This window comes from Solanum verrucosum, unplaced genomic scaffold (assembly GCF_900185275.1).
Source record: "Solanum verrucosum unplaced genomic scaffold, falcon-dt-bn FXZP01000060.1, whole genome shotgun sequence".
Lineage (NCBI taxonomy): Eukaryota > Viridiplantae > Streptophyta > Magnoliopsida > Solanales > Solanaceae > Solanum > Solanum verrucosum.
In genome coordinates, this window is record NW_026020129.1 from 7,333,768 (window position 1) to 7,351,768 (window position 18,001).

The 18,001-nt window shown below is 31.7% G+C and overlaps 1 protein-coding gene across 2 annotated transcripts; it reads right to left on the minus strand.

Annotated features, from left to right (window-relative positions):
- Window positions 1-498: 498 nt before the first annotated feature.
- LOC125826630 (O-fucosyltransferase 29-like) lies at window positions 499-8,858 on the minus strand. Of its 2 annotated transcripts, none has more exons than XM_049505984.1 (9): window positions 8,435-8,858; window positions 7,053-7,164; window positions 5,789-5,865; window positions 5,396-5,484; window positions 5,086-5,275; window positions 3,954-4,135; window positions 3,194-3,296; window positions 1,524-1,852; window positions 499-1,176 (listed from the first exon to the last, which is right to left on the minus strand). In XM_049505984.1, the coding sequence occupies exons 1-9, from the start codon at window positions 8,717-8,719 to the stop codon at window positions 765-767; spliced, it is 1,779 nt and encodes a 592-aa protein (XP_049361941.1). In that variant the 5' UTR covers window positions 8,720-8,858; the 3' UTR covers window positions 499-764. The 2 variants fall into 2 exon arrangements, with proteins under 2 accessions (XP_049361941.1, XP_049361942.1); XM_049505985.1 differs by having other exon boundaries at window positions 7,124-7,164; window positions 8,435-8,714.
- Window positions 8,859-18,001: the final 9,143 nt, after the last annotated feature.

The following is an 18,001-nucleotide window of genomic DNA, read 5'->3' on the forward strand; positions in this document are numbered from 1 at the left end:
ATGAGATTCAAGGCTTTTGTTTTGGAAAGAATTTTTTTTTACCGGAAATACAAAATTAATTGTTTGATAAAACAAATATAATTAAGCGATAAAACTGCTAGTATAATTTGAATCAACTTGAAATTCTTTTCAAAAGTTATTCAGCAAGATCATTAAACAATTTAACGATTGTCTTCATTAGAAAATCCTCCATTGGTGGATAATAGATTTTCTGTCAACCCCAAGACTTTAAAGGCTATTATATGCATTCTGTGGTTTGAACTTTGAAGTGGTGCTGATAGGCTAAGAATAATTCATTTATGAGTTTGAAGGACAAACTTCTTTTCAATCTGAAGGAAAAAAAATGAAAAAAAAGTGCAAGGCAGAATATGTGGAAGTCCTGTGGTATTCAAGTCTTCTTTGAACAAGCTAAACTAGCCTCAACTATGCTTTTGATAAAACTAAACTACTTCAATTGCAGATGATTGGATATACGTAAAATAAACGAACATAATGATTGATATATCTTCGAGCAGGCAATACAAGGTTTCACTCTCCCTACAGTTCTATCTTACAGAACATATATGGACAATTGCAAGATCAGAGGAAGTTACAGATTTGCTGTACAAAGCAGCAAGACTGGAAATATTGAGCACTGAACACCTACCTAGCACTGAAACTTCAGCTTTCTGAAGTCGTAGCAAGTGAAAATGACAGCATGTTGGAGAGGACAAGATAACTATAACAATGCTCGCTAAGCTTCTAACCTACTTATGGTATTTATTTTAGTCGGATAAAGGGTTATCAGGGTCAATCTCATCTATTAAAGACCCATGCCTGTCTCTTAAGCTCCCTTCACTGAATTTCTGAGAGCTCCTTTGTTCCAGGTTACTGCTATTGGATAGGTACCTATATCTCGACTCCGAGACAGTTGGATTCCTTCTTGAAATCTGATATTTGTTCTCTTTGCTAGTGAAGTTAGACAAATTGAATGGTTTCTTACAGATACATGTTGACGGAAATTCATGGAAATCTCCACGGCCTGGTCTATTTTCCTCAGGTTCTCCCAAGAAGCCTCTTTGGCATGATTTGACTTTTCTAGAGAATGTGGCCCAATCCATCTTATCCCTTGCCATGAACAACGCACTGAGCCTTTTTGCATTTGGTCTGATCGTCCTCTTGTGCCCCATGTACCTCCTTCAGTGTGAAGAACAAAACAATGAGTATCCAAAAGAGTGAAACATGATAGACTAGGAACCAAAATTGTTGAAAGCAATGTGTGTATGATAGTTCTAAATTGCAGTTCTCTTTTAAACCTATGAAGTCCTGCAAGAATTATCAGTACATGGGAATCCATTCGAATCCACTTTGGCATATGTATAAAAATCTAAAGAAAATACCAATACATGACCAATTTTGGCAGTGTTATAAAAAAGGGTGTGGTTTCCCAGGAGAAGACAGAGCCACTTCCATTTTATAGACTTGCAGCATTCATAGAAGTAAGAAGTGTAAAATCACTAAAAAGGGCAGTTAGTAATCCTTACCTTCTACCAGCAAGGATCTTTGCCATGTTCCCGTTATTGTTAGTAGCAAAGACATCACTTTCATCACATACAATGTAATCAATTGCAGCAAGCCGCGAAGAGTAAGGGAGAAAGGGTTGGAGTTCTTCACCAGCAAGAATCTCTTTAGTATAAAAATTTGGGAAAAGCTCTCTTAGAGGCTGCAGAGTTTTCTCTCCACCATATATTTCACCAGATGCAACATAAAGATACGTGTCATTATTGAAGCCAAGAGCCCGCAGCATAAGCCCAACTTCATGAGGTGTTAGTGGGCATTTCCCTCGTGTTCGTTCTTCATCAGGGCTCAACTCCTGAACCAACAAAATGTACAGAAATCCATTTAGGATTTTCTGCTTTAGTATCATCCAAATTTGGGATGGGGTGGTATCAGGCTGAAAAGCACTTATAGTTTCTGAAGAGGATATGATGTAAAGTTTTTACTGAAGACCCAATTTTAACAACATTGCCTCAAATTATTACTTACTTCTTGTGGTGGACATTAGTCTTTTTGTTTTTTTGTTTTAACTGCGGTGGATATTAGTTTTAAAATGCAATAGTGAAGAATTTGTTGCAACTCTGCAGATGATAGATAACTTTCATAGACAGTAATTACTACTTACTACCAGATAAGATAGTATGGAAAGAACGTATGGATGGCTTATTCTCAGTTAAGTTTGCATATGAAGTTGTCTCAAAGTAGACAACAAGAACAAGTATGGCTGTGGAAATTGACATGGAGAAACAAAGCACCTTAACAAAGTAGAGCGCTTCTCATGGCTAGTGGCTAGAGAGACTGCTTGACCCAACACAGTCTACAAAGAAGAGCTATGACTATTTGCAACAGATGTGTACTGTGAGAAGAAGATTATGAAGTCGTGAAACACTCCTAAATCCACTGCAGAATCACAAATCAAATTTGGCACATGTTTTTGAATATGATTGTAGTTAAATGGCAGATACCAGAATCTCCTGAAGACCTGCTACTTTGTTGGAATGGAAGAAGACGATAAAAAAATTGTAACGGCTATATGGTGGATTTGTGCAGGAGTAAATAAAAGATACTTTTAAGGCATAAATGGTGCCATGGTGGCCTGTGTCAAGTGAGAGAAATCAAATACTCTGAAGGCAAAAAGGAAATGATTTGAAGATTAAAACATAGACGTTTAGCTCTCTTAGGATTTTGGTGTAAAATTGAAAATGTACAAGCAGACAGGATGGTTAACTTCCTTAATTGTTTTCACATGTAGCTTGTGTAGTAAGATGCATATTGTTGGGGTTGTATTACCTTTCCACTGCTCTCACTGTATGTTATTCCTTGATGAAATTTTCATTACATTTAATTATTTTTTTTAAAAACATTGAAACTCAATTGATCATTGCTTCCCTAGATATTACACTTTATCTATTCAGGCTAACCTCCACAGAAAATAGCATTTCAGAATACTAACCCAAGCAGTGACGGTGCTTAAGAAGAATTGACAGTGCAAGGAAGTATTGAGTTCACAAGCTTGGCAATAGAATTGCAGCTCTAAAAATCCTAGATAGACAGCATAATGTGCATATGCAATAGACACCTAATAGTGCAGAAGTGATATCACCTAAATTTGCGTGTAATTAATAGAGGCATAATTCTTCAGTGATTGAGATCTTACAGGTAAAGTAGCCCATCGTTTTCTTATCTCACCCAGTTCATATCTTTCCTTGTCGCCCCCACCATAGTAGCAGCCAGAGAATGCCAACATATCAGGTTCAAACCTACAGCACATAATTAAGCACAACACATATGAATAGCCAGTAAAAATCATAAAGTTGAAGGGGTTGGTCTGTATTGGCTAAGGAAGATAAGTATCAAATGGCATCAGTAAGATGTAAAGTTTCTCAAGTCTAAGTTGAAAATTTATGCCACAACTCCTGGCAAAGTAGTAATAAACTCGTGGGCATCCTGACCCACAGCCAGCCCCAAAAAACCTCGGAGGTGAGTCCAAGAAACACTCCGAGCTTTCCAATTTCTAAGCAATTAGTGAATTCACACACTCAAGTACAACCAAGAAAGAAGGTCAACTACGGTCCCTTCTTATTGAGGGAACATGGATTTACAGCCAATTTGAATTCACTTTCTTTTTTCCCCTTTTGTTATCTTCATTATCATGCCGCAGAGAGAGAACTCCCAACCCCTGAATTGAAGACAAGATCCCTCCTTACAGTACAACAAACTTAAACTGAAGTGCGCGCGAATAGCTCCATTAAAAATTAAACACACACATGAAAAAGATGATCACGTCAAACTCAAAAGGCCTAGACAGTTGCAACTTCAGTTCTAAGTTTTATTTTCACTAAAACATCGCTTACTTAAATTGCTTAGTGAAAAATTAAGCTAAGAGTATCAGAAGGCATGCACCAAGTCAAACTAACCTCAAGTGAACTGCAATGAAACGTTTTTCCATCTTTCGCATACGGAATACAAGTTTCTGACCAAGATTCCTTATGGGTTTTGTGAATCTCAAGGCATGATAATTCACACGGCAACGCAATTTTTGTAGCTCTTCATCAAGGTCACTAGCAAGTCGATAGTCAAACTTTGTCAACTGAAGAACCTGCATGCAATTCGGAGCCCAAACATTAACAAAATGTTAACATAGTCATGCACTTCCTGGAATCCTGTTTTACTTTAATAAGACTTGATCAGCGTAGGTGAACTGTGATGTTGATGAACAAGACAAACAGGGAAAGTTCAATTTAAAGAACACGTTAAGAGATAGTGTCACCTAGTTTGCTTCCTAATTGGCTAGGTAAACTGCCTTCCAAGAATGATACTTCTTAGAAAAGCATAAATAGATATGACATCCATCTCCAAAAAATTAAAATAAAAAAATAGACATGACTAGCTCTCTCAGAGATAATTGATTGACTGCTAAAAATATCTCTGGACTGAGATAAAGCATAGTGTTACTTTTGAAATGAAATGGAAAGTATAATAGCTAAGTCTATTACTTTTCCACTTCCCCATTTGCCGAGAAATAGGAATTATTGTCCTTTCAAGCACACAGTTATAGACAGAGACCTACAACAAATGTCATGATCATGTTAACTAATGACCACAACAAAAGCCTTAACAATGCTGAAAAGAGCTTTATGGGAAAAAAAGATGATGAATTGCCTGACCATGTCATTATCTTTTATAAATTCCAAACATGCTATTATACGGCTAGGCCCAAAAAGAAGAGCAAAAATGGCATATTTTGGCAAAAGAACTAACTAGCTTAGAAACAAGTTCAAGCCATGTCTGAAACTGAGACTGGTTAGGTCAGCAATGGGCTAAGCTAATATTAGGAGAGCAGAGAGATTTAATCCCTAATCAAAGTACATCTTTTGCTCTTGCAGGTCTACATAGAGCTCACTGAATAGGAGGTCAGGCAGCAAATGACACGCCATTTCCTAAAGTGCAATACTATTTCTTGGAATCATCAGCTCTGACAAGAAATATAGCAGCTAGCTTAGGTGTTTCACAGATATGAAGTGTTGTTCAGCACCAAAGATCACTTACCCGTCTTCTTAAGAGTATGGGCAAAACTTGCTCCAAGTAATATTCAGGCTCCGATTTTCTAGGAACTCGCATGGTATATGGGGGTTTTTCCATTGACATCATGACCTTCTCTGGAACTCTTTTAACAATTGTGACATCCTTTGCAAGGTAAGAGATGAACCAACCAACATCAAAAATGTTGGAAAAATCACTGCAAGTAAACAAACTGTCTCAGTAAGAAAAAATCACAAACTTGCTTAAGATATTGTGATCTACCTTGAAGGTAAGAAATGCACATGCTCCTCCAATAAACTAAAAGAAGCAGACAAACCTTTCGTCCTTCCAAAATGAATGATGATCCAATTCAGGTACAACTAAAGTGGCATTGAGAATCCGTGCAACAACTACAGCATCAGTTATCTGATAAGCAAGAGATATATTTCAAAATTTAGATGATTGTGACATGGAAGTAAAAGAGCAAAACAGAAATATCACAAAACCCCCAAAAATAAGAGAATCAATAAATGTAAAATCAATTTTTTTTAGAGAAAGTCAAGTAAAATATACTAGGTCCCTCTGCCAAAGCCTTGGTGGGCAGAGTTAGCCGGTACCAGCGCTTGGTGGGAGGTAGCAGGTGCCTCATGGAATAATTAAGGTGCCACTAGCTGGCCCAAACATCGCCATCATTACACAAACAAACAAAAACCAAGTAAAATATACTTACACCAGTTCTTTGTTGGTTGAGACCTCCACTAGTTGCAATAAGCAAATATCCGTTGGAAAATCGCTCACGCACAGCAGCTACATTTCATTTTGGTAACATTATAGAAGATGGTTATTTTCACTATAAGTAAAGAGTAACAATGGAAAATATGGAAAACAGAAGTGTGCCATTGCATGATAGAGGACACAAACAAAGCCTTCAAGAAGAAATTATCACAGCTAATCACAAAGATGCCCATAAAAGGTTTTGAAAAGCCTAAGTCTCCTGACAGGTAAGCTTTTTTTCTTTCTTTTTAAAATAAGTAATGGATAGTTTTAATAGTAATATCCAGCAAGAAGAGAATTCTGGGAGAGAATTGCAAGCAAGGTGTAGCAAGATTATGTGTAGTTAAATGTAAAAATTAAGTCTAGCATGGCTGCAACACCATTTATATCATTCATGTAGCATCATAATAAAAACAAAAACATACATCTTTGTTTTGAGTCTAATTTAAGATCAAAAGGTCCTTGAATTCCTTTCTGTCCATGAGCTTGATTTCATAAACTTCAGATTTACCTATAGGGTACTTAAGATTTAAGATGACTAAAAGTTTATAACAGATTTGGGTCAAGTAGCTGATGAGTTAGTTACATGTCTTACAATTTTAATTTAGGCATTAAAAGTTCTGGACTTTGGAATACATTCTCTATATCATATGGCAAACCAAGTAATCAAACAAGTGACAAGACAAGCACCGGGAAAGACATTGATAGTAGTGCCACCAGCTCACCTAGAGTTCAAAGTAACCTTATGCTTGGTAAAGCTGAGAACAATGAAGTTAGGGGAATAAAGGTAAGGGTTGATGGGTCATGGGCTATTCGAGTTGAGAGGGGGAACAGTAAAAAGAGTACGGCACTCAGCTCCCCAATCCTTAGAAAGTAGGATGTGACAAGTTAATTCTCTCTCTTTAACTTCCTTGCCAAACTGAATAATAGAACGAAAGAACACAAATCAGGCAGGGGATAATCATCTCTTGCTTGAACTAGATAATGTAATATACTGCTATAGTTAACTAGCACTAATGTTATTATCTTTCAGTTGAAATCATAATGAAAGGTGTAAATGTAACTACTAGATCTTCATAAATTTAAGATGCCAAAGCCATCAAAATTACAGTGTCAAATCAGGTTCATGTTTAAACCAACAAACTAACTCAAGCCAATAACAAAAGGAAGTAATTGAAACAGTATTCCAAAGACACCATGTAAAGCACTAATAAACTTACAAGAAAAATGAGGACCTCTCTCAGTAAAATGAGGGCCTCTCTCACTGCATCCGTAGTAAAAACTTGAATACCTTGATTTCCAAATGTCAATTGATGCACGATGACTTCCATCCTGGAAAATATCATACAACAAAAATGTGATGCTTAAATACACCAGGACACACAATGCAAAAACATAGTTTTCACTGCCATGCATGTTAGTGTCGTAGCCACAAACATTTGCTTTTCCAATTAACTTTTGGGTCAGATAACAGCATCGGCATAACAACTCCAGCATTTTGTCATTTCCACATGAAGACATGCCCTTTCTTAATGCTTCTACTACAACTACAATTCCTCAACCCCATACTAATGAGAATGGCTATATGAATCCTCAATAGTCAATATGCATTCTGTAAAATCTGACCACTCTGTTCCAGGGGCGGCTCTACAGCTTTGAAAAAAAAGTGATTGCCTTAGGCCCCAAAATTTGAGGGGCCTCATTTTTTTAAAAAAATAATAGGTTATAAGTATTTTTTTTAAAAAATATCGAGTATTACTTGTAGAAGATAAAAACATTTCATAAAAGAGTAAAGAAGTAATAGAAGTTCGACAAATTATGAATACTATGTCTCAAGAAAGATTAAATAATTGACTATAATAAACTTCATAAAAAATATATATTCGAATTTAAGGCATCCATTTGGATTTGGCTTTAGGCCACCAATTTATTAGAGCAGCCCCTGCACTGTTCCAATACTCAATAATTTAACTTTTAAGACAAAAAAGAGGTTCTTTGGAGGAAAAAAAAGGCAATTAGGAGTGTTCTCATACAAGTAATTTCCCTAAGTTTCTACCGATATACAATGCTTGTAGGCGTCACCTAAGCAATCTTTTTGTTTCCATTATGTTATATTCTTCAATGATTCTGCATGAAATTTCCAAGATATAGTAGGCCAACTTGTACAAAGTCCCTAATAAAAAGACAAGAACTCCTACCTCACCTTAAAAAGAACACTAACAAATATACAGAAAGAGGCCAAACATAACCACTGGTTCTCCACATTCTAGCTATATATGTGAGTAAAGGCCAAAAAGATTTTAAAAAATTGAAGACCACATTATCAAATATCAATTGTAGCTAATACTAATTTAGCTGGTGGGAGATGGCACTTATCCCGTAGAATTAGGCTAAGGTGCGCGAAAGCGAACAACATGATTATTAAAAAAAATTGAAGACCACATTATCAAATATCAATTGTAGCTAATACTAAGCTGGTGGAATGTGACAAGCATCCGTGAAATTAGTCGAGCTGCGCGAAAGCTGAGCTGGACACCACGATTATCCAAAGAAAAAAAAGGGTCACAACATAAGGGTAAATTTAACTTTTTGGTTACATTACCATTTTATAGAACCAATTCCTTTTAACGATTCGCTGAGAGTACCATTCAACATTAGATGCCACATGCCCAGTAAAGAGTGAAATCAACCCCAAAGCAAACAACATAAATCCACAAATACATGTCCATGAGATCGGCCTCCGCGACTGCGACGGCGACGGCGACGCCCCATACGACGGCGACTGGAAACAAGAAAACACAAAATGCTGCTTATGCTGATGATGCACCACCGCAGCCAGATTAGACAACAACCCACCACTATATTTCCACAGTTTGGCCAAACCCATTAGCTTTCGATCTTCTGATAACACCCTTTTTGCTCATATTACCATTACCATCAAACCCCACAACCGTAATTTTTCAAGAAAATCTTGAAAAAAATCACATAAAAATGGTGTAAACTGAAATTACATTCACTCTTCTCTTTCTCTGCAGCTTTTTCTCAAGAAACCCAAATTGAGTTTTCACTGTAGAGTGGGGTTTTCTAATTTCTACACAAATCTGTAGAGCTGTTCAAATGGGTGGAGTGTAAAATCACTCTTGTAGTATTTTTTTTATTTTCCCAAGAAAAAAAATACATGAGAAATATGAAGAATAATCAGTGTAGTAACTATTCCAACAATTTGATTACATTATTTATTTAAATATTACTTACTTTATTTTATTCTAAATATTCAAGCGCAAACTATTAGTTTACTGTCTTAAAATATTTATTTACCTAACTTATTTTATTTTATTCTAAAAAGAGTTTTTAGATACCTAATTTAAAGGTGTTTTTAATACTTTTCTCTATTGAATTAAGATAATTTAATTTATTTTTTATAAAACGCAACATGACAACTAAAGAGGAACAAAACGAGTAAATTAAAAGGGTAATTGACAGAGAAATAGGGTGTTTACGAAGAAAGGTTCATAAATGAAGGTGAATGCTTAACGGCGTTTAATATTTGTTGGAATGGGCAACTCAACTTCTATTTTTTATTTTAATTTAATAAATGAATGACCAAGTTAGGCTAGAAAAATGACAAAATGGAAATATTGTGAAAAAAATTAAAAGGAGATAAATAAAAAATATTATATATATATATATAGACAAATACAATTCTTTATAATTGAATTTTAAACATAACATCATAAAAGTCTCTTCTATCTTATTTTTAAATCTTCAACAACAATCCAGGGTAATTTCATAATATTGGTCATATGCATTATTACTTTCTTATCAAGAGTACTATTATTATTTTTTATAGAAAAAGTGATTTTGAAGAATAACAACTTGCAATTTAGCTAATTTATTTGAGATATATTTTTAATAGTAGTAATTTGCAGTTGACTAATATTTTTATAAAGTATTTCTACAAGTCAAAATACAAAAGCTGAAGTTACTGCTAATTTTTAATTTGAAAAACATATTTATAATATGTGTAATGTTATCATTAAAAAATTTAGAACACTTATTTGGAGGAGCTATTTTTTTTCCAGCTTCAACTTAAAAGCATAAAAACGTTATAGATTATTATTCAAAAACACTTATTTCTTCACCAATAATCTCCCTATTTCGATGAAAAAAATCTAAACAACAATTTCTAAAATTAAAACCTACTTGAGAAATTAGATGATTTTTATTTTTAGACTCCCCTCATCAGTCATCACCATGCACATGCCATGTTACGATGCACTAAATTTTATCAACTATATTTGTTAGTTTCTTTCTAAAAATGGATGAGAAATGACATGTTGTTTTTTTAAGATAAAAACAATTTTAGCATGAAATATTTGCTCTCTTTTGTTAGTATATGTAAAAAAAAAATCACCTCTAGCAATTTAAAGCACATGTACTATAGCATATAAAACTATAAGAAGTAGTAATAAAAAAAATTGGACTTTTGCATTATCAAAGTCTCTGCATGGGATGGAAACTAACACGTGTGTTTTGGACCAATTTTAAATCATTATTTAAAAAATTAATGATATAACCAACACCAATTATCGTGGGATAATAAAAAATTATTTTTAATTAGAGATTTCATATATTTTTTAGAATGATAAAATTCTTGTTATAAAAACGATGTATCTAGAAATAAGCTTTGCAATTGACAAATTTAAATTTAATCAATATAAAAAAAATTAAAAATGGACCAAATAAGTAGAAGTCACTATCAAGACTCAAAGAGTTCTCATACAAACAACTTTTCGAAGCCAAAAAGAGATTAATTAGCATACGACATGCACTGTTTTTGTCGGTAAACTTATTAGTCTTTATATTATGTTAAATCAATGATAATATGACAAGTGTCTTAAATATAAAATACATTAAATAGGAATAATGTTATATTCATTTTATTTGAGTTCCTTTATTTGCTAGTTCATACTTTAGATCAATAAATTTTTTGTGGTTGAATTTTTTTCTAGAATCGAGAATTTAGTATATCGAATTACTCTACACTCAGGAGTCTAGACCAACAAAAATTACAAATACGGTTTATGCACTAATTAAATTAATGAATACATGACATATTTTTATATAATTTATTATTGATTATAATTAATTTATATGTATACTTAGATTATATAGCTTATCACCTACTCAATAGTAAATTATCATATTTTGTTGCGTGCATCGTGTTTAAATAAATAAAAATCCCTACCTTTGACAATATGTAGTAATAGTATTATTATTTCACATTTTCCATAGCATTATTAAGCTTTATTTTTAATACATCTAGGCCAAGTGTAGAGAGAGTATAATGTATTTTTCTTACCATTTACATCATAATTTCTTACAATATTTTGAAATAAAAGTTACATATATTAATTTTTCTATTGAACATTTCAAATTAATTAGTATAACTCTTGCTGTAAGCTTATATTCTCCTATTATATAAAAGAGAGTTCCAAATTGAAGCAGACACGTCTTTGTCGAAGTATTTGCTTTAGCAAAGACAATTTCAGATTATTTTTTTTAAAATCATTTCTTTTGTTCTGATTTAATTAAATCAGTGTATAATTTTTTTTGAAATTATGAAACTCGCTTTAGCTATCTTTAAAGTGCAAGTTTTTTTTCCCGCCTTATGATTATGAAACTAATTAATTAACTAACTCAAGGACAGAGGAACTAAAGTATCATGATCATCATTATGGAATTGATCTCTAATGACGTTTGACTAATTAATGAACTAGTGCTCTCTTTTAAAATACTTTGACTGTAATTAGAGTACTACAAAGGGCCCCAAAGAGGATACTGATGATTTCTTTATTAGTACTTTTCCTTGAGAGGATCACAACAACAAAAACATATTCAGTGTGAATAGATTTTTCTTTATAAATATTTATTATCGTAAAAATATTTAATGATAATTTAGTTAATATCATTACATTTAGAGTTGCTAAGGCCTTTAACAATATTTATATAAAAAATATTTATTTTTAACTACTCATATTTATTATTATCGATAAATATAATACGGTAATTGCCACTAAATTCTTTATTTATGGTAGTTGATGTCTAACAGTGCACAATGAAATAGGACGACACGTTTTTTTTTTTTTAATGTTTTATTAATTTCAGTTGTAGTTTTTCCGTTGCAACTCAAGCTGTTTTTGATATTGTGAAATCGTAAAAGATAGTCCCTCTGTTTCTAATTACTTGTTTATTTTAAAATTGACACACCTATTAAGAAAATAACTATTGATATAGTGAGTTTATCATTTTTCCCCTATTAATTATGAAGTGTATGAATTAAAAACTTAAGATTTTCAAAAGGTCCAACCTTTTTCAAAATAATTAATTGAGGGTATAATAGGTAAAAAGCTTTTGTCATTTCTTGATTTGTCAAAATGAACAAATAATTAGGGACAACTAAAAATGAAAAGTGGACAAGTAATTAGGGAGGGAGTAGAAAACGACGGAATAAAAAATGGTGACATTTCTCTATTTTTTATTATTTTTTATTTTCTTATTTTTTAGAAAGGAAAATTAGATAACATTGAAGTAAACACGAAAATATATATCTACTACCCTAAAATTGTGGGTCAGAAAAATAAAGACAACATCAACACGAAGGGCGGAGCCACAATCATAGTTATAAATATGATAAAAAATAATAATATTGGTTTTAACATTGGTTTTTATAAACTTCGATTTTGTGTTAAAAATTCATTAAAAATATGTATAAATTATAAATTCTGACTCTGATTCAATGAAGAAAAGAAATAGCTTCAGTTTCATGCATGATTATTAAAAGTTTATCTCATCAAAATACTTTAATTTTACCTTATGAATTGCCTCGTTCTCTAAATACCTTTTGCAATACTATTACTTTAGACACTAATACAAGTTTTGGTGGGATTTCTCCACTCTTAATTACGAGTTTAGGGTCGGGTCAGCTGTTAGGTTAGAGTCCATAGAAATGAGAAAAAAATTGTTAGAAGCTAGTGTTACACTCAAAAATATATGGGATTAAATTTAGTACTCTAATTTCAATATTGATATCAAACACCGTATAGGAATTAAAAAAAAACATTATTACAAAATGTAGACATAAACTCCAGTTGAACAGTGAAATATACACATATATATAGAGTCAAATATTTAAAAATACAAGACAAATCAGTTTATGAATTTATGTGGGGTTTTGTTTGTTCAGATGAATTTATGAAGGGGTGGTGATAAAACTGAATGCTTTTATGTTATCTTTCTCCCAAATTAAATTGCAGGTCCCATGGTGATTAATTTCACATGGACCTAGCTAGCTCAAAGTGAATAAAATAACACATTAAAATGCTGTAGACTGAAACTTAAGAAAAATAGTATGTTGATTATGTGTTTCGGTGAATCAGTAACTTTGATTCAAACTTTGAAATTTTAGTAAGAAATTCATTGAATATGTACAAATTATTAATTTAAAACTTAGTAACTTACAAAAATTAAAATTCAAAACTCATAAGCTTCAAATTCCAACTCCATCTTTGATAAGGACGAAGATAGTACTTATAATATGAAATATATAATTAAAATCTTACTCTTAGGGACGAATCTAATAATATACTCTAAACATGGATGTAACTATATATGTATACACTCACTTGAATTACTGAAAGTATTGGTTTTATATATAAGAGAACGTAAAAATACAAATAATGTAATGGATTTAGTGGTTGGTACTCGAGTTTTCGATCTATAAATTAAAATCTTAAATTCGCTTCAGAAGACGCACATGATCAAAAATCATAATCCTCCATCTTTTTTTTTTTATTTCATAAAGAGACTAATTATTTGTTATCTTGATTTGAGATTGAATGGTAGCTCTCTTGTTGGTGGTTATTATATCACAATAATAACGTAGTTTATGTAATTTTATAAGTGAGAACTGGAAAGAGAATATGATATACGTATGCTTTATTTCTATTTTTACGAAGTAGAATAATGGTTTCTAATAGATGATCCTCAACTCAATTGGAGAAGCGATTTTTGTAACAGAATTAAGAAATATAAAAGTAAAAAGATGTGATGAGAAAAACGAACAAAGAAAAAGTATTGAAAGCAAAAATGGCAATGGATTGTCATTATGACGCTATTAATTAAGATAATATAATGCTAGCCACTTCAATGCTAATTTAGGTTCTAGATAGTACAATGTAGTTATTTGACATGTCATATATATAAAAAGTGTTAAAATCTCATATATAGTCAAAAAGGAAAATGAAGGTTTTTTTGTCTTTGGTACTTAATTAGTACAATTTTGTGCATATGAGATGGTCATTAGTATGTTATAAAGGGACCAATAAATGTCATTTCCTTGTTTGGTCACAAAGTAAATGAGGAGGATGGAAATAGATATTATTATAAATTTTTATTTTTTGAAATAAAATTCTTGATTTCTCTATCAAAAAAATTAGAGGTATAAATCACTGTCGAAAACATATATAATTAAGTAAATAAAATTGTATTCACATACTTTAAACACAGACATAAATCATGTACTTGTTCGAATCTCAACCATTCATTATAAAAAAAAGGGATACAGGTCTGAAAAATACCCCAACTTTGACCGGATTTGCTGTTGCAGTACTAAACTTTCATAAGGACCTATTACCTCCGTAGAGTATTTAATACCATATTTTTTACCCCCTGAACTATTTAATAGTGTATTTTAAAGGTATATATGTTCCCACGTGGACACATTACTATTTATAATTTTGCATTATTTTTTATGTCCACGTGGGCAAATCTATATGTTTAAAATACACTATTAAATAGTCTAGGGTGGTAATAGGTCCTCATGAAAGTTTAGTATCGCAACAACAAATCCGACCAAAGTTGGGGTATTTTTCAGATCCTTATCCCTAAAAAAAAAACATTTATTCTATAAAGAAATTAAAAATCAAGCTGATACGTGAAACGTCATACTAAAGATATATATATAATTAATTAAATAAAATTTTCACGTATACTAAAGATATATATAATTAATTAAATAAAAATATGTTCACGTTGTCCTTAAAAAGTCTTATGGACCACTATGAACATTGCAAATTTTATGTGGAATCCTCAACATATGAGAAATGATGGATTAATGGACCATTTTTGACAAATCTATTATATTTTGCCTTTTTAGATATATAACTTATACACTCAACTCAACATTCTTGGTAAATCATTGACTTTAGAAATCTTAATAATTCATTGATCGAGATGAAAATTTGAATTAAAGATTGATTCATGTATTTTGAAATAACCAATCGAACATGATTAAATGGTCAACTAATTTTCAAAATTAAGTGGACCCAAAAGTTTCGTCCAAGTTTGACTAAATAGTAGGTAGGGACTAGTTTGAAACATGATTGATGATATAACTAATCAATAAATAATAGGAAAAAAGGTTTGAAAAATACTATAATTTTGGCCGAAATTACTGTTACGATACCAAACTTTGAAAATGACATTTTACCCCCATCATGTACTATTTAATAGTACCTTTTATCCTCATGTACTATTTAATAGTGTATTTTAAAGGTATATATGTGCCTACGTGGACATAAAAAATATTGCATCATTTTAAATAGTAATGTGTCCACGTGGGCACATATATACCTTTAAAATACACTATTAAATAGTGCGGGGGTAAAAGGTCCTCCATAAAGTTTGTTATCGTAACATCAATTTCGACCAAAGTTGGAGAAATTTTCAGACCATTTTCCCTAAATAATATGATGAGACAATTATTGTAGAAAAATGACACCAGGTAGCCACTTTTAATGGTGCTAAAATATTCACATTATACAATTTATTTAAAATTTAGTAATTTCTTTGTAGCCTTCTTAAGTTGCGTTTCTTCTTCTTTTGGATTTTAACGTAAAGAAACATAAAAGCTTATGAAGACTATGTTTTAAATACTTTGCAAGTGATAATATTTTAAACAACAACTAATGTAGTTCTACATAGTAGGGTACGAGGAAGGTAGATTGTATGCAGACTCTACCTCTACCTCTCAGAGGTAAGGAAGTTGTTTTCAATAAATCCTCAACTCAAGAGAAAATAATCTAAAACAATTATAAAAAAAAAAGTAACGGAAGTACAAAGAGACATGAATTTTGGATACTTGAAATCAATATTATACCAAACTTTAGTTCAAAATGGTGTCTTGAATCTTGAAGGCCTTTTCCAACATAGAGCCCAATCCAATCTATATACATAGAGCAGCTGTGAATGTTAGCCATAGGCCCATCTCACATGTATCATGTATGTGTCAGTCTAATTGGAAATCCAAGCCCTTTTCCACCAGATAATATAGGAAACACCTCTCTGCCGGTAAGATAGTAATAACGTCTGCGTACATTCTATTCTTTTCAGATTCTATGTCATGAGATTACACTGGATTTGTTGTTGTTGTCGTCGTCGTCTTTGTTTATGGCTAATGAACTAATTATGGAGCACTACGTGCTTTTTTTGGAGAGATTTTTTGGACCATGAATAAACACATTTTTCATTACATGTATACTTAATTCGTGTCAAAAGAAGTGTGATATTTGTATGAAAAAAAATTAAGTTCCATGACGCAAAAATATTTTTTAAAAAAATTAACCCAATTATAAGATAATTAATTTTAGGTAAATATTTATATTTATAACAAATATTAAATAGTAAACTACGTCCTACTGTACTAAAATTGGTGATACATAATTTTTTTATATTGTCAATGTATATAGCTTAGATACGTTAAAATAACATGACTACAAACCCTCTACGTATGTGAACTGATTTATCAACATAAATGCTCATAACGATATATGATAATATAATGCATGGGACCAGAGTTGGTTATCCATAAACATAGGAAAGTGCAAGTATACCCCAATTCCATACTTTTTCATGCCTTATTCGTATCAAAGCACGCAACAGAGGACAAGATAGAGATAAGGCGGCAAAGTATGGTTGTACGTCATCCTTTTAGACTTCAATTGTGAAATTACAGTTGTTAAATCTTATTTTAACATATATATGTTGTTACATGAGGAGAATATATATTCCTAGTTTACATCACTTTCACTATTAACATCTATACATAACAAGTTAACAATAGAGAACTTATAATAGAAGAAAATTAACACTTATTCCACCTTGTTGTCCCTTGTATTGTATTGAGCCTATTAAAGTAACTATTAAGTATTGTTTTGTTTCTCTTTGTTAATAATTAGATGTTGGATTCTAAAAAATAAAATTAATTACATGGGGAGTTTGGAAAATCCAAGGTTATTGTTCATACTTCTTTCTGGCAGATGGTGTAATTAAGTAAGATGACACTTACTAGAAGACACATTTATTATCTTGGCAAAAGTCGGCCATTGAAAGAAAATAAATTTAAAAGTGCACACAAGTTGGTCCGAATACGCAGTTATTAAAATAAAAATAAAAAAAATACACTCAAGCATATGATTAAATGATCAATGAAACAAGTTGAGAATCAAGAAGTCTGGAGTTTAAAACTTGAAATTACAACGTATGCAACAATATTAGGTATTTATAGAGTTATTCGGGTCTCGATACATGTGACAATTGGAAGTAGATGCATGTACCATATGAAATTAATTAAGGTACCTACAAATTGATCCGAACATCATAATTATCAAAATATGTTTGAAGAAAATTATGTGCCCCCTTCAAGACCAACTACCACACTAAGAGTTAAAGTATATATTGCATTATGTGTAAACACTTTGGTCATCCCAATATAGCTTTCACTTGTGTACGTTGAAAGCGATGTTGGAGAAACTTAAACCTATAACTTCTATTAACCTTCAAGATTAATCATTTTCATAAGCAATATTATACTTAATGGTTTGATTTTGGAAGGTTGGGCAAAAAATGAAAGTAAAATAATATTTTTTGGTTGAAATTTTCAATTATGTTTTTTAAGTGTCACCTAATAATATTCTCCAAGAAAAAGTCTAGCATATTCTCAATGTTGGTACTATAAAAAATAGTTAAGGTTAATGTCACACACACTTAGTCCTTTAGTTATTTATAAATTTTAATTTTAGTACTTGTAATATATGAAGAAGCACATTTA

Coding starts and splice junctions, on each gene's coding strand:
- LOC125826630 (XM_049505984.1), bottom strand. CDS start 8,719: ATGGGTTTGGCCAAACTGTGGAAATATAGTGGTGGGTTGTTGTCTAAT. Junction 5,485..5,788: donor TCAACCAACAAAGAACTGGT/GTAAGTATATTT, acceptor CTTGCTTATCAG/ATAACTGATGCTGTAGTTGT. Junction 1,853..3,193: donor AACGATGGGCTACTTTACCT/GTAAGATCTCAA, acceptor TTGTTGGTTCAG/GAGTTGAGCCCTGATGAAGA.